Source organism: Danio rerio, chromosome 8 (genome assembly GCF_052040795.2).
Source record: "Danio rerio strain M-AB ecotype USA chromosome 8, GRCz13ab, whole genome shotgun sequence".
NCBI lineage: Eukaryota > Metazoa > Chordata > Actinopteri > Cypriniformes > Danionidae > Danio > Danio rerio.
Window position 1 is genome coordinate 9,610,181 of NC_141028.1, and position 21,354 is coordinate 9,631,534.

Consider the following 21,354-nt stretch of genomic DNA (forward strand, 5'->3'; position numbering starts at 1 on the left):
AAGCCGTTCGTTCTCTGTCTTTGCATATGCACAGATCGAAGACGTCATCGATGACATCATCAGCCTGGAGTCGAGTTTAAACGATGAATTTATGACGCTGATCGACTCGGGTTTGCAGCTTCCCAGCACGGTATGTAGCAACATCCGCAATTCTTTTGAGGATCAATTGAGCAATGCAAAAGGTTTTGCCAACGATTTCTTAAGAACTTGTTAAGGAACGTTGGTTGAACTTTGTTTTGCATGGCATTTTGGAGCATGCATATGTGTTGGTTTGTTTTTTCTACATCCACCTGTTTTTTCTACGATTTGTGTTTGGTTTGCTTGGAAGGGATAGTTCACCCAAAGCTGAAAATTCAGTAATCATTTACTCCTATTTCACAAACCTTTTGACTTGATTTCTTTTATTAAACACCAAAGAAGATATTTTAAAGAATACTGGCAACTTGTAACTATTGACTTCCATAGTATTTATTTTTTCTACTAAGAAAATCAGTGGATACATACTTTCAGCTTTCTTCGAAATGTTTTCCTTAGTGTTTAAAAGAATAAAGAATCTCCTAAAGGTTTGAAATCACTTGAGGGAGTGTTAAAAAGTGAGGTGAACTATGCCTTTAACTCACCATTGTGTAATTAAAAAAGTCACAATTAACTTTTTATAATCAGAAGTATGGCTGCACCATATTGGAAAAATCTGATTTATTTTTATGCGCTTAATATTGTGATATTTTTACGGTATTGTGATATGAACTATATTTAGGTACAGAAATTAAATTACCCCAATGCAAAAAAATGCTCTTCTTACTTTTTTGTCCCATTTCCAGTTCAAATATTAAGAAATTCTTAGAACAAGTAAAATAAGTTTTTACCTAGTGAGGCAAGTGAAATAATCTAGTTTTTGCTTTGAAATGTAGATATTACAACTAGGAACATGACCAAAATTCTTAGTAAGATAAATTTTTTTTTGATAAATCAAAAATCCAAAATTTCATATAAATATAGCGATTAAATACAATTCTGAGGCTCCTGGTCAACTATAATTCAGACTCAACTTGGGTGGCACAATATTGGAAAAATCTAACATTGCAATATTTATATTCTACAATATATATTGTGATATGAAAACAATTTCACTAGATAAGTTGAGTAACTATTTGCAAATTTATCATTTTAAAATGTATCATTTTAGATTGATTGGAACGATTCCGTATAGGAGTGCACAAAATATAATAAACAATCTACAAGCATAGAGAAATTCAATAAAGAAAAATATACAAATTAAATTAATATTGTTTTATTGTTTTCCGAGGAGTCAAACTGTATTCAGTTATACAGTAATTAAACAATCAAATGTAAAATAGTGCTGGGAGATTTGGAAAAACTGTAATCTCGATAATTATTTTCCACATTGAACGATAACTATATACAGTTGAAGTCAGAATTATAAGCCCCCTTTACAATTTTTTCTTCTTTTTTAGATATTTCCCAAATGATGTTTAACAGAGCAAGGAAATTTTCACAGTATGTCTGATAATATTTTTTCTTCTGGAAAAAAGTCTTATTTGTTTAATTTCTGCTAGAATAAAAGCAGTAATTAATTTTTTAAACACCATTTTAAGGACAAAATTATTAGCCCCTTTAAGCTATATTTTTTCTCGATAGTCTACAAAACAAACCATCTTTACACAATAACTTGCCTTATTACCCTAAACTGAATAATTAACCTAATTAACCTAGTTAAGCCTTTACATGTCACTTTAATCTGTATAGAAGTGTCTTGAAAAATATCTAGTCAAATATTATTTACAGTCATCATGGCAAAGATAAAATAAATCCATTATTAGAAATGAGTTATTAAAACTATTATGTGTAGAAATGTGCTGAAAAAATCTCTCCATTAAACAGAAATTGGGGAAAAAAACAAGCGATCTAATCATTCAGGGGGGCTAATAATTGTGACTTCAACTGTATATTTCGACATAAGTTCTTAATGCTTTCAGATTTAGAAGAGTCCAGAGCTTATCATTGTTATTGACATAAATTTTATCACAGTTCGATATAATATCTATTATCAGCCCAGCCCTACTGCATAGTCCTCATTTGATAAACAATTCAATAAAATTAAACATTATTAATATATCAAAGTTACAGTTTCTTACACCTGAATGTTTTTAAAACTCTCACACAATCAAAGGCCGCAAAAAACATGTGAAATGATGACTTATAATCCAGACTCAACATTGCGTATTCTAGCGATGTGACTATTGCGAATGATCACGTTGCGATATTGATGCTAAAACAATATATTGTTCAGTGGCTGCACGGTGCCGTAGTGGGTAGTAGGGTTGTTGCGATTCCATTAATCAATCTTACGATTCTAGGCCAGCTGAAGTATCACGATACTAAGTAGTACTGCGATACTGTCATTCATAACTCAAATTATTAAAAAATTGTCAGATTTTTTTATGTTTTAAAAAGCCTAATTGAATTTTGTTAATAATTCCCTTAAGGACAAAAACTATTATTTGCACCTCACTTCATCAAAAATGTATTTATTATTATTTTATTCTTTTTGTTTATTTTGTAGATGAATAAAGAAACAAACTATACCGAATAAAAATAGTTTCAAAAGAGCATTCTTTCCAACAAAATTAGCCTGTATGAAGTGCTCAAAAATAGTTTCAATGTTTCCTGTTGCTATTTTGTTTTTTTCATTGTCTCATCGAGTAACAATCCAAAGTGATTCAAAATTTAGTGACTTTTCCCACATGCAACATAATCTATTGTAGATAAACCATTAATGACGATATTAAGTCACAGTATCCCAATACTACTATAGTACCGGTAAACTGTGCAACCCTAGTGGGTAGCATGTTCGCCTCACAGCAAGAAGGTCGCTGGTTCGAGCCTCAGCAGGGTCAGAAGGCGTTTCTGTGTGGAGTTTGCATGTTTTCCTCGTGTTCGCGTGGGTTTCTTCCGGGTGCTCCGGTTTCCCTCACAAGTCCAAAGACATGTGGTACAGTTGAATTGGAAGGCTAAATTGTTTGTTGTGTATGTGTGTCAATGAGTATGCATGGATGTTTCCCACTCATGGGTTGCAGCTGGAAAGGCATCCACTGCGTAAAACGTGCTGGATGAGTTGGCTATTCATTCCACTGTGACAACCTCAGATTAATAAAGGGACTAAGCTGAAAAGAAAATGAATGAATAAAAATATCTAAATAAAATGTGAATCAATATATCTAAGTGAAAAATCCCATTTTGATTCTTTCTTTCTCTCTCTCTATTTTTTTTTCATTTCTGTGGCGAAGCTTCCATAATTGCCGGTAATTAATTGAAGCCCACAGTTCTGCCTTAGACTTTCACAAGCTAATTTGTCTCCAAGCGAATCCTGCCCTGACAAGCCATTGCTTTGGAAATATAATTTCGGTTTTCAAATCAGTAATTTTCAGTCGAGTCCGGGAGCTCAGGTTGAGGCTGTTATGTAATCCGTCGTGATTAAAGGTTAACTCAGTGTATTGTCAGTTTAGTGTTTTGCATTCAGGACGTTTGGGTTGAATGTGGGCTTGAAACACTGGAAGCAAATATAAACTTCTGACACATGGCTCACAATGGGTGGGGTTGGAGTGACTGAGAGCTGCCGCACTCACACATGCATGCCCACTGAACGTGTGTGTGTGTGTGTGTGTGCTCACAGGCTGTAGCAAGCGTTCGCCTTTTTTAATTCTCCAAGAGATATTTCCCCATTTTTAAACGTCCTTTATTTTAACGGAGAGACACAGAAAGAGGAAGCACTTGGGTGTGTAAGAGACGATGAGGATTCTGGTTTTACTGCCGGAGAATGAAAAGAAAAAAGGCAAGATTGAGGTAAATCGAGTGCATTTTAACTTCTTGCGCTTTCATTTTCTGCTGGAGATGGTAGGGTTGGGATTTAGTTACTTGCATTAGAGGCAGCATGATGTGTATAAATAACCGTAGCATGTTGTGAACGATCTAATGGAACTGTTTGAGCGTATGCTTGTTTAGAAGAGCTGATTCAGAAGAGGAATGAATGGATTTTATGCAAATCCCGTACAGGTATCAGCTGTTTGTTTTGCTCGAATGAGAAGTCATCTTTCAGGCTTGCTCTGTTTTATCAGGACGGCTGAAATGTTTGCTGGTAGCTCTGCCTGTTTGAAACTTCACACATGCTTATGGAATTTCGGTCAGCGGTTTAATAATTGTAAACATTTCTGACACATCGGTTAAGAGTTTGTAGTTTTAGTTCACTTATTAAACAAGAGCAAAGCTGTTTTTTGTGGTTATGCGCTCTGTTTATAAGCTTTTAACGAAGGAAATGTTACAAATTTAAAAAATTGCCCTCCGAATTTCTTCTTATTGATTGTTTTTTTGCATCTATAATCATCATTTCCTTGTTGAATTGGATCACTTCAGCAGCGCACATGCACACACAGCCGTTTGTCCATTGTGAAAGATGTCCCCCCTCAGATATGAAGGCTCATGTTTGTGGTTATCTTCTAAACTGAATGAATGTTATCCACCCTCCGCACCATGTGTTAATGTGGGGTCCTCGGACTAGATAATGCAGTAGGCGGGGTCATGCTATAACACATTGTGATTGGTTTTTAACAGCTGCCAGTCTCAGGGAACCTCCTGGATGTGTACAGCAGTCAGGGCATGGCGGCGCCCACCATCACCGTCAGCAACTCCTGCCCCGCAGACCTGCAGAATGTCAAGAGAGAAATGAGCGGTCTGTAGCTCTTTATTTCGCTCTGCTTCTTCTTCCTCATTTGTCTGTCACCCGTCCTTCATGAGTCAATCTGACTGTATCAGCAGAGTTATACACACCACATTTGCCATTTCCCAGTTTCACAGCAGTTCCCAGTTCATGCACAGACACTAGCGATGTTTCATCCACCTATTTTTATGTGCGTTTTGGAATATACCATAAAAGAAATGCTTGATATAAACACAAAGATGCATACATTTTGAACATGAAAATAATAAACATGTGCGCATAACTGAGTAGGATAAGCATTTTAATTCATCTGCATAAACTACAGTGAAAACACTTTTACTGAAATTCCAGTATGCACATTAAAAATGGAGCTGTTGCATTATTTGCAAATATTTTGTGCAATATTCCAGTTTTGCGCATACAATTAATTTGATCTTTGGATGGAAACATAGCTAATGTTAGAATACAGTCATAACTCCGTATGATTCATTAGTGTATCAGTGTTTATTTATGCTTTTGCAGAACTTGTGACTAATTAAAAGACTCAGTGGTGTTCAGTTACTATAATGCATGCAATAAAAATAAGATCAAGGTTTCAGTAGCACATGTAAAACATTAGCATCGATTTACGAGTTTTATTATTAGATTTTATTGATCGGAGAGTAGGTATGGTTTGTGAATCTTATGTAGTTAATTTAAAGGTGAAATCTGAAATCACCTGTTAGTTAGTTCCAGTATTATTTTTAGTCTTTGAACACCTTTGTAGTTTTATTAGTGTTTGAAATAAAGTTTTTACTTTTAGAATTTTTGATTTCATTTTAGAAGTATTAAAAGCTTTAGTAATAATGTTACATAGACTCACCGGCCACTTTATTAGGTACCCCTTACTAGTACTGATACAAGGCAGGAGGGATCCATGCTTTCATGTTGTTAATGCCAAATTTTGACCCTACCGTCTGAATGTCAGAGCAGGAATCGAGACTCATCAGACCAGGCAACGTTTTTCCAATCGTCTATTGTCCAATTTTGGTGAGCCTGTGCGAATTGTGGCCTCAGTTTCCTGTTGTTAGCTGTTTTTTCGCACCCGTTGTAGTCTTCGCTGCTGTAGCCCATCTGCCTCAAGGTTGGATGTGTTGTGCATTCACAGATGCTCTTCTGCATCCCTTGGTTGTAACAAGTGGTAATTTGAGTTACTGTTGCCTTTATCATCTCGAACCGGTCTGGCCATTCTCCTCTGACCTCTGGCATCAACAAGGCATTCACGCTCACAGAACTGCCACTCACTGTATATTTTTTCCAATTGCTGTGGTCTTCTGCTGCTGTAGCCTAGCTTTTTCAGACCATTCTCTGTAAACCCTAGAGATGGTTGTGTGTGAAAATCCCAGTAGATCAGCAGAAATACTCAGACCAGCCCGTCTGGCACCAACAACCATGCCATGTTCAAAGTCACTTAAATCACCTTTTTGATTGTCTTGACCATGTCTACATGCCTAAATTGCTGCCATGTGATTCGTTGATCAGAAATGTGTGTTAACAAGCAGTTGGACAGGTGTACCTTATAAATGGCCGGTGAGTTTTTATCTAAATAAATAATAAATGCTTATGTGTAGCATTACTAATGTATCCTGTGTTACTAAAACTTTGAATAATATTAATATTAGAACATAAATTCTACAAGTAAAAATCTGAACTTTATATATAAAATAACAAACAAAAATAAAAATAATAAACAAAAAAAAAAATATAAGTGTATTTAATGTTTGATGCTGTGCTTCTATTTTAGGTGTGACTTTTTAACATTCTGTAAGGCGTTGACAGATGAAAAATAGCCATTCTTTGCTAATTCTGGCACATTTTACAGTGATGTTTATTAATGTGCATTGACCCTGCAAACAAATAAACTAAACTAAACAATATATATATATTGTTTATATATACTATATATATCTTATATTAAAATACTATGTATTATGATAAGTGAAAAGCTTAGGTGCAGGCTTCAGACAGTACAAAATACAGACATTGCAACTAGCTGAAATAAAATATGTTCATGTTTGTTTATATATATATATATATATATATATATATATATATATATATATATATATATATATATATATATATATAAATGTTTTATGGTTTTATTCTCAATATTATTTCTACTGAAAATCCCACATATTAATTAGTCTAATTGCATAACTTGCCCTCAGCTAGTGGTGTGACATTTGGGTGGGTGTGGCCATCCTTTCGTTCGACCAATAGCAGATGGTGAAAGTGTTTTTGCCAGTTCTCTGTGGTGATGCCAGTGACAAACAAATCCATTAAAATAAATTTCTTTATTTGTTCTAATTCATTTACAGATGCTGAGGCAAAAGCTATTATGAAGGAGAGGCAGAAGAAAGACAACCATAACCTGAGTGAGTTTTGATTTCTTGCAGATTTGACCTGCAGTTTTATCTCTGAGATATGCCATCACTTTCTGCACGTAACAACCCTTAAGATTAATGGTCCTTTCTAGAGTACAAGGAAGTAAATTACCTTTCTGTTTATCTGAAACATCTTGCCTTTCTTGTCGTTCTTATCCACTTAAAGAATGCCAGTTTTTATGTGTGTGTGTGTGTGTGTGTGTGTGTTTTTCTGTAGTTGAGAGAAGAAGAAGGTTCAACATTAATGACCGCATTAAGGAACTTGGAGCTCTGATTCCAAAGTCCTCTGACCCGTTAGTATCACTGCTGTCTTTCTCACTTCTCTCTGGTTTTCAGCTCTGATTAGATCAGTTCAACTATAAGGACTCTTAAAAAAAGAAAGTCTGCACAATATATCGTTTTAGCATTGATTATCGCAATTTGATCATTCAAAATAGTCACATTGCAAGATATGCAATGTTGATTCTGGATTTTAATTGATCAATTGCATGTGTTTTTGAGGCCTGTGACTGTTTTATGATTTTAAAAACATCCAGTCATTGGAAATTGTAGTGTTTGTAGCTTTAATAATGGTGAATTTGTTTGATTGAATTATGTTTATTATTCAATTACTGTACCTGAAAACATCTTTTTCTTGATTGTATAAATCTTTGCTTGTAGATTGTTTATTAGATTTTATTTAGTTACACTCTCCTACAGAATCATCCCAATCAATCTAAAGTTATCAATTCTTTCCAAATTACATAATCGAATCATCCAGTGAAATTGTATTCATATCACATTATATACACTACCTGACAAAAGTCTTGTTGTCGATCTCAGTTGTGAGAGCAACAAATAATAACTTGACTTCTAGTTGATCAATTGGAAAAGTGGCAGAAGGTAGATTTTTTTCCAATGAGTCATCCTTTGAGCTGTATCCCAATCATCAAAAATACTGCAGAAGACTTACTGGAACCTGCATGGACCCAAGTTTCTCACAGAAATCAGTCAAGATTGTTGAAGGAATAGTTTGGGGTTACATTCAGTATGGGGGTGTGTGAGAGATCTGCAGAGTGGATGGCAACATCAACAGCCTGAGGTATCAAGACATTTGTGCTGCCCATTACATTACAAACCACAGGAAAGGGCAAATTCTTCAGCAGGATAGAGCTCCTTCTCATACTTCAGCCTCCACATCAAAGTTCCTGAAAGCAAAGAAGGTCAAGGTGCTCCAGGATTGGCCAGCCCAGTCACCCGACATGAACATTATTGAGCATGTCTGAAGTAAGATGAAGGAGGAGGCATTGAAGATGAATCCAAAGAATCTCAAAGCTCATGGGAGTCAGACACAATATTAATTCATTTTCACGGCACCATGACTTTATATTCTATACTGGACATTATTTCTGTTAAGTGACAAGACTTTTGTCTAAACAATTCAAAATCAAGGCACGATCATATTTTATTTTAGTAAACTAAGTGTAATCTAGAGGCCTTTGCCTTTCATATAAGCCACTTCTGATACCAAATGATCAACTAGAAGTCAAGCTATTATTTGTTGTTCCTAAAACTTGGATAGATGACAAGACTTTTGTCAGGTAGTACACATCGCAGAATAACAAATTATCGCAAATGTTAGACTTTTTTTTTCCTCCAATATCGTGCAGCCCTAGTCTCAGACCATTTCCTCATGTTGAAGCAAGTTTCCTACTCAATATACAGTTGAGGGCAAAATTATTAGCCCTCTTGCAAAATATGTTTTCTTTTTCAAGTGTTTCTCAGTGGATATTTAAAATTATCGGAAATTTTCAAAGTATTTCTGATAATATTTTTTCTTCTGGAGAAAGTCCCCTCATAAATTAGCCCACTTGGCTACAAAACAAACCATTGTTATATACAATGATTTGCCTAATTATCATAACTTGCCTAGTTAACCCAGTTAACCTAATTAAACATTTAAATGTCACTTTAGGCTGAATACTAGTATCTTGAAAAATATCTAGTAGAATATTATGTACTGTCATCATGGCAAATATAAAAGAAATCAGTTATTAGAAATGAGTCATTAAAAACTATGTTAAGAAATGCAATGAAAAAAACTTAATTGAACAGAACTTTGGGGAAAAATATAAAAGAATTTAAATTTAAAAGGACGGCTGTATATCAATTATACAGCTTAAAATGATATCTAAGTGTAATCTGTGTTTGTTGTATTTACAGTATCTCTGATTCTTTGATTCAGTGCATGTGTCTATAAGATAGCCTGTTTGTATTTTCTGAACAGGGAGTTGCGCTGGAACAAGGGCACCATATTAAAGGCGTCAGTCGACTACATCCGCAAGCTGCAAAAGGAGCAACAGAGATCCAAAGAGATGGAGACCAGACAGAAGAAACTCGAGCACGCAAACCGCAGTCTGATGCTGCGCATTCAGGTAGTGCAGGTCTTGCTTAGAAACTGACCATAGTTCAATCCATCTTATGTTTATGCTATTATATTATTCAGAAATATTTTGCATTAGCTTTATGTTTTCAGTGTTTGTAATCTGCAGTGCTCAGCATAAATGAGTACACCTCCTTTATATCTATTTCTCAGTGAATATGGCCAAATATTTTGTTGCATTTAAACTAAACGGTTTTATTAAAGGGTTATATATACATTAAAATAAGTTTGGTTACATCTTTAATAATAGAGAGATAATACATTTATATTCAAATGAGGTGTTATACAAACTACAATATTTCAACAAATCGTTATATATTGTTTTATGTTTTTTATTGATTTTTCCAGTTTGTTAAAACATTTTCCCCAACATTTTGATTTGGGTGTACTTTTGGACTGATCTTTAGTTTTTTGTTAGATTAGTTCCAGTTTTAGCTTTGGTACTGACTAATCTAATGTATATACACTAATATACGTAATGCATTCTATAGAAAATATACATTTATAAGAGAGATCTGTGAACAACGTACTCATTTATGCTGAGCACTGTAACTATATACTTTTTTATATATGTATTATTTTTGTTAGTTTTAATTATTGTATTTCTTCATGCTTAAACTGAAGTTCATTTCCAAGGAAGCATTTTTAGTTATCTTTAAAGTGTATTTTATTTTAGGTTACATTTCGTATTTAAAATATATTTAAATATATAAGAAATGTTCTTTTTTTGTATATTTAAATAATAATAATAATAATAATAATAATAATAAATATATATATATAAGGTCTTGTTTTTTTTTTTCAGCTTGTTTAAAAAAAACTATTAGTTTTATAGTTTTAGCTACATTTAATAACACAGCACTTTGAATATTGATCAAGCTTGTTGTATTTTATTTAAAGGTGCTCTATGTAAGCTTTTGACTTTTCTAAAGCATAACAATACCATATTATGTTTGCAGATTTTTAAAAAACAATGCTAAGTGAACCTTCTTGTTTATCTGCTGTCGTAGTAGTATGGCAATAAATGTCATGTTAAATGGCATTCCAACTCACATAATTAACATTTAACGCTGAATAAAGCACATGAGGTGTACCTGAGGTGATCATGCAATCAGCAGCAAGAAATAGAAGCCTTTTCTAAAATATAAATTCCTAGTATGGGAAAAAAACTCCTTTTAATATGGAGAATATTCCTTCTGTCGCGTGCCGTTGCTTTTATTTAGAGCACTATTTAAATCAGCCTTACAACAGCCTTGAGGCTTGATCATCAGACTCGCTTCTGTTGGTCCTCAATCTGAAAATCAATATTTTGATCAAGGAATGCAATACCTAGTTCAACCACTGTGTGTCAAAGTAACATACTGCACCTTTAAAACCTGATAGTAGATTATTGGTTTACTAATTATAGAGTAATTATTGCATTTCAGCTCATTTTAATTGATTGGATCATTTTGTTTAATATTATAAACATTTGATGTTATTTTTATTTTGATGTCTCCTCTTTTACTTCATTATTTTGCTTTTTAGCCCAAAATTTGCATCCCTTTTTAAACATTTCCATAGTAATATTGGAATGAATCACATCAATGACTTAAGAAGGTCGACAAAAGCATTGCTCATAAAATCAGTAATATGTCAGTTTTATTAAAAAAAATAATAATAAATTCCAAACACTCTCCAAAAATCCAAACACTACACTGTAAAAATAATCAAAATGTTTAAGGAGTTAACATGAAGGAATCAAGTTAACATATTAGTTTATACAAATTTAAGTGGATTGAATGTAAAACAATTAAGTTGTCCTCTGAAACTTCAACAATTGTATTGTTTCAGCTCATTTAAAATAACTAGTTTAAACAAACTAGTGTGTTTTTTGGAGCATACAGGTATTTTTGCATATCCATATTGTCCATATTGTCATTTTCTTTATTTGCAATTGTATATGCATCCTATGCATGTGTAAATTCCCCTGTTCACAATTGAATAATAATTCCCGTGTGATCAACAGGAACTGGAAATGCAAGCTCGGCTCCATGGCCTCTCGTCATCCCAGCTCTCAGACTCTCTGACCCAAACCCAGACTTTAACACTGGAGCACAACCCCAACACTGACCTCTCCAAAACCCTCCTGTCAATCACCCAGACCACACCCTCTTCCTTCCTGTCTCCGCCCTCCTCCACCTCATCAGTTGGCGGGACGGTCACCAGTCCTTTAGAGCTTGGCACACTCAGTTTCGGAGAGTTGGACGACCATACAGCCTCCGTCTTCAGTCCAGCCCTGATGGCCGATATGGGCTTAGGGGATATTCTGATGGATGACAGCGGCGCTCTTTCACCCGTAGGAGGCGCTGATCCCCTCCTTTCCGCGGTTTCTCCAGGAGCCTCAAAAACAAGCAGTCGTAGAAGTAGCTTCAGCATGGAGGAAGACTTGTGACGTCTTCAATTCAGATGCTAGTTTATCTGCTTGTGCACTCCATTGTCGGCCAGTAGAGGGCAGTGTAATCTTGACGTCTTTGTTATTCGCTGTACTGTAGACATCCTCGAGACTCGATTCTGGAGGAGATGCAGGTATAGAAAGCCTTCTGGATGCTTCATTTGTTATCTCAACAACCTCTGATTAATATATATATGTAAAAAAAAGAATGAATGAATGAATGAATGAACATTAAAGAATATATGTACATAGAGTAGAGGTAGTGCTAAACATATATTTCGTATTTCTAATATATATGAAAAGTAGCACTATAATTATTAACTCCTGACCACCAACCATATGAGTTTAAGTGGATGAATAGTTTATTTTTAAGATCACCTATACAGTGAGCTTTAAAAGTCTGAGACTGGAAAATTAGGAAATATACAAAATTATTTAAATTAGGTAAAAAATATGTAGAGTTAAAGTCAGAATTATTAGCCCCCCTGTATATTTTCCCCCCAATTTCTGATTAATAGAAAGCTTCTTTTTTTTCAGCAAAATAGTTGTAATAACTCATTTCTAATAACTGATTTCTTTTATCTTTGACTAGACATTTTTCAAGATCCTAGTATTCAGCTTAAAGTGCCATTTAAAGGCTTAACTAAGTGAATTAGGTTACTTTATCAGGTAATTAGGCAAATCATTGTATAACAATTGTTTGTTCTGTAGACAATCAAAAAAATATTGCCTATTATTTTTAAAATATAGCGGCTAAACATACTGACCTTAAAATAGGGCTGGGCTGATTAATGATACTATATTGAATTTCTGTCAATTACATAAGCTTTGGACTTTTTTTTTTACTATATATTGATTTAAAAGCCAATCACACAGCAGAAATGTGCAACAATGGGAGTCTAAAAGTGTGTTAATTTTAAAGGTGTACTGAATTTTCGGCCAACAAAAATGTATCGGCTGAAATTATGCCATTTAATGGACTCTCTAATTTTGGTGGCATCAGTCATTGTGGGGGTACTCTTTCAACCCATTAACTACCCCACCAAGAAAATAAATGTATGGATTGCATTTCTTAACTCCAGTCGCTAGTTAACACACTCAATGCATTTTTTTTCCCAACACTTCTCATCATTTCTAAAATATCAGCCCTTTACCAAATGGTTGATATGTAAAAGTACCGAACTTAATACATGTACTGAAAAAAATCTGAATATATGAAGTATAAGACCAATTTATTAAAAAAAAATAAAAAATTGAATACTTAATCACCTTCATTTTTTTGAGTGTGCCATAAAATATTTCAGATTCTCATTTAACATGATTTCTTGTTTTTTAACAACAAAACAAAAAACTAAATTTAGTGTTGTAGTGCAAAATATGTTTGTCTAACTTTTATTTATTTATTTTTATAATAAGTAATGCTGTGTGTGCAAGCCACTATTTAAAGCAGTCATTCTTTAAATGACTTTAACAGTCATCATTTAAAACAGTAAAATCATGGTTAACCCTGGAAGCATTAACAACTTGTATAAAAATATATATCGTTATCATTCAATATGGACAATAATTATTGAGATTGCAATTTTGCCATATCGCCCAGCCCTATTTTAAATATATATATACTTTTGATTAAAACTACTTTTATTCTAGCCAAAATTAAACAAATAAGACTTTCTTCAGGAGAAAAAAAAAATTATAGGAAACACTAAAAAATTCCTTGCTCCATTAAACAAAAAATTCACAGGAGGGCGAATAATTTTGACTCGTTCAAGTGCTTTCCTCACTAGATCAATCTAAATACATTCACTAATTTTAACTTGAATTATTATATTAATATTATACACTACCATTCAATGCTTTGATGTAATAATAATGTTTAATTTCAGCAAAAAAAAATGCATTAAAAAGTGATCATAAGTGAGAGGAAAGGAAATTATAATGCATTAAACAAATAATTAAAACTTTATTCAGCAAAGAATCCTGTAAAATCATGTGCCATGGTTTTCACAAACATATCAAGCAGCACTGATGATAATGATAACAGACCCTTTTCACATTTCCAGGTTTCTCCACTGCAGAATTTGTCATAGTTGGGTAAACTTGAGCGCAGTGAATGGGAGAGTATTACAAATATTATTTTTACAATCCTATTTGCTGAAATAATAAAAGAAAAGCTCCACGATGGTGTTACAAGACTTTCAGAAAAAGGAAAAAAAATAGTGTGAGACTCCCAGCATACACTTATGCTGGGAGACACTAAATTTTTAGACACTAAATTAGAAACACCTCACACAAGTGGTAATGCGTTTTTTATTATTTAATGCAAAGATGATATAAAACATACATAAAATAATAAGTTAAAACATTTATATGCATTAAAAAATCAGGATTTAAGTTTGTGATGACAGTTAAGCACGTCATAACAGTCTTGTGAAAAGGGTCCATTAAATAAAATGTTAATGAGCACCACATTAGCATATTTTAACTTCATTTTAACCTATATTAAAATAAAAAATGGCTATTTTAAATTGCAAAAACATTTAACAGCATCACTGTTTTTGATCAAATAAATGTCTACTTTCAAATAACACAGTCATACTACCCTTAAACAGTTAAACGTTGGTTTAATTTGAGGAAATTGTATTAAGATGGAACTGCCTCAGACTTTTGCAGCTTACTGTATGTCAGAGTTTACAGTAGTAGCACATCGAATACGAAAGGGACAGTTGTGTGTTATTTCCCTTTTTTAAATGTGAGAGTGTGTGTGTATATCACGCTGTACATCTGTGCTTTTAATAACGGCGGCAGTAAAACTGTTCCTAAACGTGTCCTCAGGAAAAAGCGACAGACAGAAAAGTGAACATCCTGTTCAGCTCGGCTTTCGTTTCCTGTTGAGATTGTTGTGCTCTTAGGTTGATTATGTAGCACAATGAAAACCAGCTTTATATCAACAGTCGGAAAGATGCATGTGTGGCTTGCAGGGATCACCTCACTGATGCAGAACAGATAGCGGTGTGTGATTTACATCTACGGTTTATGATATTATCACACTTAAGCCTGATATTCTAATAGTTTTAAAGAGATTGTTCTCGGAAAATGAAAATGACTCTTTACACTTCTTTCAAAACTTTAAAAGTTCATTCTGTGAAACACAAAAGAAGATATTTTAAAGAATGCTGAAAACTATTGACTTCTATACAGTAAAAACAAATACTATGAAAGTCAAGTGATACCAGCTTTCAGCATTAGATCCACTTCAAAATGAGTACATTTTTATTTTTGGGTGAACTACCCCTTTAAGTGTGCAAAGAATCAAAAATGCGTCCAAAAGCTTTGACTATGTGATGAACCTATTAGATTGAGCCTTTAATTCAACTGACGAACGCAGAAGTGTCCGTAAATATCTGTTTTTTAATTATTATTCATAAGTTAAAGTGATATAATTAGTATCACAGAAGCACTGCCAAAAATTAAACAAATAATGACATAAAGAAACTTGTGGATACTATCTAATATGTGACCCCAGAGTACAAAACCAGCCTTACTGTATAGTTTTAGGAATAGCCAAAAAATACATGAAATGAGTCAAAATGACTGATTCTTTCTCTTCTGTCAGAAATCATTTGTATATTAAATAATGATCATGTTCTATGAAGATTTTCGTGAGTAAATATATCAAATCTTCATGTTTGATTAGTATGTAATTATCTTTTTTAACCCTCACACTCAAAATAAGTATAAAATCAAATAAGTTTTGAGGATGTCAGGATTTTTCCTGGGAATACTATTTCTAAAGGAGCTGTTGACATGAAATTGAACCAGGTAATGTGTAGTTACAATGGAATGACACAAGGAGAAAGTACTGAACTACTGAAACATATTTAATACTTCATATAAAAGGCTGTGTTGGTGATGGCCGCTTAAAGGCGCCTCTCAAATGGAGAATAAAGTCACATGCATTGCTCAGGTGTGAGTTTCTCACAGACTTCAACAAAGGGTCAAAATCTTGATGGTTCTGTGGCTCTCGTCTATCAAATCTGATCTTTATTTGGTATTTTTATTGGATTCAGGTCAGGTGTTTGGCTGGGCCATTCTACAGCTTGATTTTCTTTCTCTGAAAGCATTTGAGAGTTTCTTTGGCTGTGTTTTGGATCATTGTCTTGCTGAAATGTCCACCCTGCTTTCATCTTTATCCTCCAAATATTATAGATGTTGGAATACAGCAGTGGTTCTCAAAGTGGTGGTTGGGAGGGGGTTGCGAGGGGTTGCAGGACAATGTGAAGGGGGGGTTATTATCATTTATATGGTTATTAAACCATAAAAATGACCATATTTTATCCATAACCTACTAAAGAGACAAAAAATAGTTGTTTATAGTTACTAAATAGTTACTATAGTAGCTTATAGTTACTAGTTCTATTGGATTGCAACCCCTAGGGTAATTACATTATATTAAAGACACAGCAATAGCGTCAGATGCAGCAGATTGATTTTATAACACCAGGGTAAACTTTCTGGCCCATTTACAGCACTGACATACATACAAAAAAATTAAACGAAGAATAGACTTGGGTCTATTGGCGTGTGTGCGGCATTGCATGCACTTTCTGTATTTATAACCACCACAGAGGATATATGGGGTCGCGAGTCACTTTTGTCATTTTGGGGGTCGCGGGCTGAAAAGTTTGAGATCCCCTGGACTAAAGCAGCTAATATTAATTTACAACTACAGCGAGATTTCAGCTGCTGTCTCAGCTTTCCATGCCTTTTCCACACCTCCCTTTCTTCATGTGTTCAATAGTTTTTCCGTGTGTCATTTCATTGTATTACACATAACTTAATTTATAAACTAATTAGATTTGTTTTCTTGGCATATATGGATTTCTTTGATTGTTACTAACATGCGGTGAAAATTTCAAGTCAACGGCATCTTTAGAAGTATGTTTTCTGAGGAAAAATGTGACATTCATTACTTATTTCCCATGCTGTGAGTTAGTTGAAATGATCAAGTCAACGTAAACGATTTGTGTTGGGACAACTTGAAGGAATTATGAGGAAGCTGGCATTTTTAACAGTGCAGATTCCACATTTTCTAATAGTTGTATTTTGGTCAGATATTTTCAGATTCTAACAGAGCATACAGTACATCAAGCTGTATAAATGCTATAAATCTCCCTCCTGAGTGTTTTGTGATCCCGGCTCACATATGTGTTACTCTTTCCATTTATGTGCATCTATGAATGCATTTTCCCGACGAACAGAAACGTCGGGAAAACAATAAAATATCGCGTTTCCACCGAAATATTAATCAGCATATCAATTTTCGGGAATAAGGATGATAACTGTGTTGATTTAAATGTTCTGCTTAAATCAGCAGTCTGCTATCAGCTTATTCCTGTCAGCAAAACATGTTTCCTTTGACATTCAAAGACCTTGTCGATTAGAAGAGACTTTTATTCAGTCGTCAAAACTTCATTATTGTGATTTGGAAATGTTTGACTCTAATCTATCGTCTTTACAGTCTTTATCAGGAATATTATGACAGTTTAAAGTTCTGTTTTATTTCTACCGCACATTTTATTGCTGTAGTTGTGCTGAGAGCTACATTGGAAGTAATGTAATGAGTTCATATACAGCGAGGTGCTGGAGAATACTTGTGCTGCAAAACGTATAGGCTATGGCTGTGTTGAAATCATGGCAGTTTTATACTACACACTTTTTATGTGTGTGTGTGTGTGTGTATGTGTGTCTGTGTGTGTGTTGTGAATATACAGATCTGAAAGGAGAAGCAGAACTGCTTTTGTGTACGTTAGCAGCAGCAGCTTGGGAAATATCCTTTACTAATGTAGATTTGCAGCGTTTTGCTAATCTATGTGTGTTTGTGAAAAGTATTTTAAAGCTGTTTATTATGTGCTGATTTATGTAGTTTACTGATAGTTTATGCCACTGGGTTAAAAATGAAAAAGGTCATTGAAAGTTTATATTTCTCTATTCTGAATTTGGGGTTTTAAGCTTTTGGTTTAGAATTTATCGTCGCACCTTATTTTGGTATTGAATTTTGAGTTTCATCTCAAATTTTAGACCTTTTTGGTTTCTAATTTTCTTTTCTCTTGCAATTCAACCTTTTTGATTTAGAATTTTGAGTTTGGTTTCGCAATTCTGACTTTTTTTTATTAATTTTTATTAATTTTAAATTTTAAGTTTTCTCTTAGCACGTAGCACGTTCACCTCACAGCAAGAAAGTCCCTGGTTCGAGCCTTGGCTCAGTTGGTGTTTCTGTGTGGAGTTTGCATGTTCTCCCAGCGTTCGCGTGGGTTTCCTCTGGGTGCTCCGGTTTCCCCCACAGTCCAAAAACATGCGGTACAGGTGAATTGGGTAGACTAAACTGTCCGTAGTGTTTGAGTGTGTGTCTGTGTGGATATTTCCCAGAGATGGGTTGCGGCTGGAAGGGCATCCGCTGCGTAAAAACTTGCTGGATAAGTTGGTGGTTCATTCCGCTGTGGCGACCCTGGATTAATAAAGGGACTAAGCCGACAAGAATGAAGTTTTCTCTTGGAACTTTGAACTTTTTTCATTTCGAATTTTAGAGTTTTCTCATAATTCTGACTTTGTGATTTTGAAGTTTGAGTTTTATCTCATAATTCAGACTTTTTGATTTCAGTTTTTGAGTTTTATCTCATAATTCTTGCGTTTTGATTTCAATTTTTGAGTTTTATTACACAATTATGACCTTTTGATCTCTGATTTTGAGTTTTATCTTTTAACTTTAGTCTTTTGATTTCTAATTTTGAGTTTTGTCTTGCAGTTCAGACCTTTTTGATTTCTAATTTTGAGTTTTGTCTCAATATTCTGACCTTTTTTTAATTTGAGTTTTATCTTGCAATTCAGATATTTTTGTTTTAGTTTTTTAATTTTCTCTCACAATTCTGAATTTAATTTCAAATTTTGAATTTTATCTTATTATTCTGACATTTTAAACTTTTTGACTGTTTTATCTCGATTCTGACCTTTTTGATTTCGTATTTTGAAGTTTTATTTCATAATTCTGACTTTAGTTTAGAATATTGAATTTTTTGCTCAGTTATTGGTTTCAAATTTTGTTTACTTGTGCAATTCTGACCTTTTTGATTGCAAGTTTTGAGTTATAGCAATTCAGACTTTTGTTTAAAATATTTCATTTAAATTTGTTTTTCTAAATTTTTTGTTTTTTGTAAATGTTTTAGTTTAGAATATTTCATTTTGTCTCTTAAATTTTGTTTTTTCTTATTTTGACTTTTTTGGTTCAGACTTTTGGGTTGGTTTATTTTGATCTCAAATAACATTGCTTTTTAATATTGCAATTTGTATATAAAAAAAGAATAGAGAGAATTTTATTTTGCAATTCATACTTTTAAACTTTTTTGCTTACTTTTTCTCACAATTCTGACATTTTATTAAATTGTTTTGTTTGTTTTTTGATCATTTTGAGTTTTTTATATAGAATATGGGGTTTTATCTCTAAATTCCTGCTTTTTCATGTAAATCTGAGTTTATTAAATATAAGGTATACATTGAAAGTTAATATGTTAACATGAGTTTATAACCCCAAAAAAGCAATTATAACAGAAATGTTAAACAAGAACGATTACCTTTTTACATTTTTAACCAGTGGCAAAAACAAAAACAAGCTTCCTTAGATTTATCACAAAGACTAATGTACAAAGCTTTCTTTAATGTTTTACCAAATATATCAAGTTATAAAGCAAACAATAAAATATATTTTCATTGCTATTTACTAAAAAAAGTCAAACAAAATGTTGTTAATATGTAAAGTATGGATAGTTTTAACACCTTGCTGGAGCAGCGGGAGAGATTTACTTTTTTAAACGAAGCCTAAAACATTATTATGATACATTATGAATACTGCAACACACTCAGCTTTAGATCTATGCAATGTCAGTGTGATCCCTTTATCGCTTTTGTCTCTAATTTCGTGTTCACTGCTGTAGAAATAGCATTCAGGAATGAAAAAACAGAGGGATTTGCGTGTTCTGTGGCTTTTCCAGCTTAAATTATTATGTACCTCTGTATATACATATATATATCATGTTGAATGCCTACTGATGACATTTGGCCATTTCTTTAATGTTTTGAAGATTGTTGCGCAGTTTCTGTCTGCTGAATCGTCCTCAAACTTGCCATCATTTCTGTCTGTCGTGAAAAATAGTCTAAAATGCATTAAGAAGATCCTACAATTCACTGTATAACTGCAGGAGACTAATTAGGCAGTGTTTACATTCATGTACTTGATGATATACTATAGATGTCCACTGTCTGGTCACACTTTAAAGGGAAAATGTCTGTCGTTTATTCTGTATTTGAGTGTCCACGGTGCTTGTGGATGTTTATTCCTGTATTTTCTTAACAACATCGAAACAAGCAACAGTTATGCAGATTTCTTTTTGTACTCTTCAGTAGCCTATATTGATTTTTTTTTTACTTTTTAGGAAACAAAATGTATAAATAAAGTTATGAAACAGATGTGAGTTTGTTTGGTTGTTCTTTACCTTTGATAGAAGTGTTCTGATAGAGGGGAAAATGGTTGGAAATAACAGTAAGCACAAAGAAGAAGTGCTAAGTCACGACCTCAGTTTAACATCACATCCGAAAGACAGCGCTCACTGAGAGTATAGTGTCCCCTTCACTATACTGGGGCATTAGGACTCACACAGACCGCAGGCTTAGCACCTCCTGCTGGCCTCACCAACACCACGTCTCCCATCCAGGTACTGATCAGGCTCAGCCCTGCTTAGCTTCAGTGAGTGACCGGTCGTGGGCTGCAGGGTGATGTGGCTTTGTTGGCTGGATATATGGCTGTGGATCCTTAATGATTCCCTTCATACTCATGTTACTGCAAATAGTAACAGTTTAGTAGTTAGCACAATTAACACTTGTTAAAGATTCATTTAAATTTGTCATGTAGATACTATAAATTTGTTCTCTATTTCTTTTTTTTTTTTTTTTTTTTTTTTTTTTTTTAGTTTTTTATTGCAGTTTCCAAGTTTACATATTGATAGGGTTCATATGGTTTTCCACATTGGTTACACAAAAACAATCCAACATAGGGATCCAGAAATTGTAAAAATGAAAAAAAAAAATAAAAATAAAAATAAATAAATAAATAAAAACTCCATACATAATTAAATATGAAAATTACATTAATGACTCAAGGATACTATAGGAACAATCAAATCAATACACTTGTAATTGTTTTGTATACCATCAAAATGTATACAGATGAAAAAGAAAAAACATTTTTTTTTTTTTTTATGTATTGCTTTTCAATTACAATTCAGTT

General features: G+C 33.5%; 2 protein-coding genes across 5 annotated transcripts in view; one reads left to right on the plus strand and one right to left on the minus strand.

Moving 5' to 3' along the window:
* Positions 1 to 20,537, plus strand: part of tfe3a (transcription factor binding to IGHM enhancer 3a) — a 40,353-nt gene extending 19,816 nt beyond the window's left edge. The window contains 6 exon segments of one of the 4 annotated variants that reach the window (NM_131848.2): positions 35 to 130; positions 4,630 to 4,747; positions 7,096 to 7,152; positions 7,379 to 7,454; positions 9,428 to 9,575; positions 11,592 to 12,223. In NM_131848.2, coding sequence (NP_571923.2) covers positions 35 to 130; positions 4,630 to 4,747; positions 7,096 to 7,152; positions 7,379 to 7,454; positions 9,428 to 9,575; positions 11,592 to 12,017 — 921 coding nt within the window. In that variant the 3' untranslated portion in view covers positions 12,018 to 12,223. 4 annotated transcript variants of the gene reach the window in all.
* zgc:113363 overlaps positions 19,804 to 21,354 on the minus strand; it is a 34,535-nt gene continuing 32,984 nt past the window's right edge. Inside the window, exon 6 of the mRNA XM_087263939.1 lies at positions 19,804 to 20,907. The gene's annotated coding sequence lies outside the window, so the exon portion shown is untranslated. The remainder of the gene's footprint in view (positions 20,908 to 21,354) is intronic.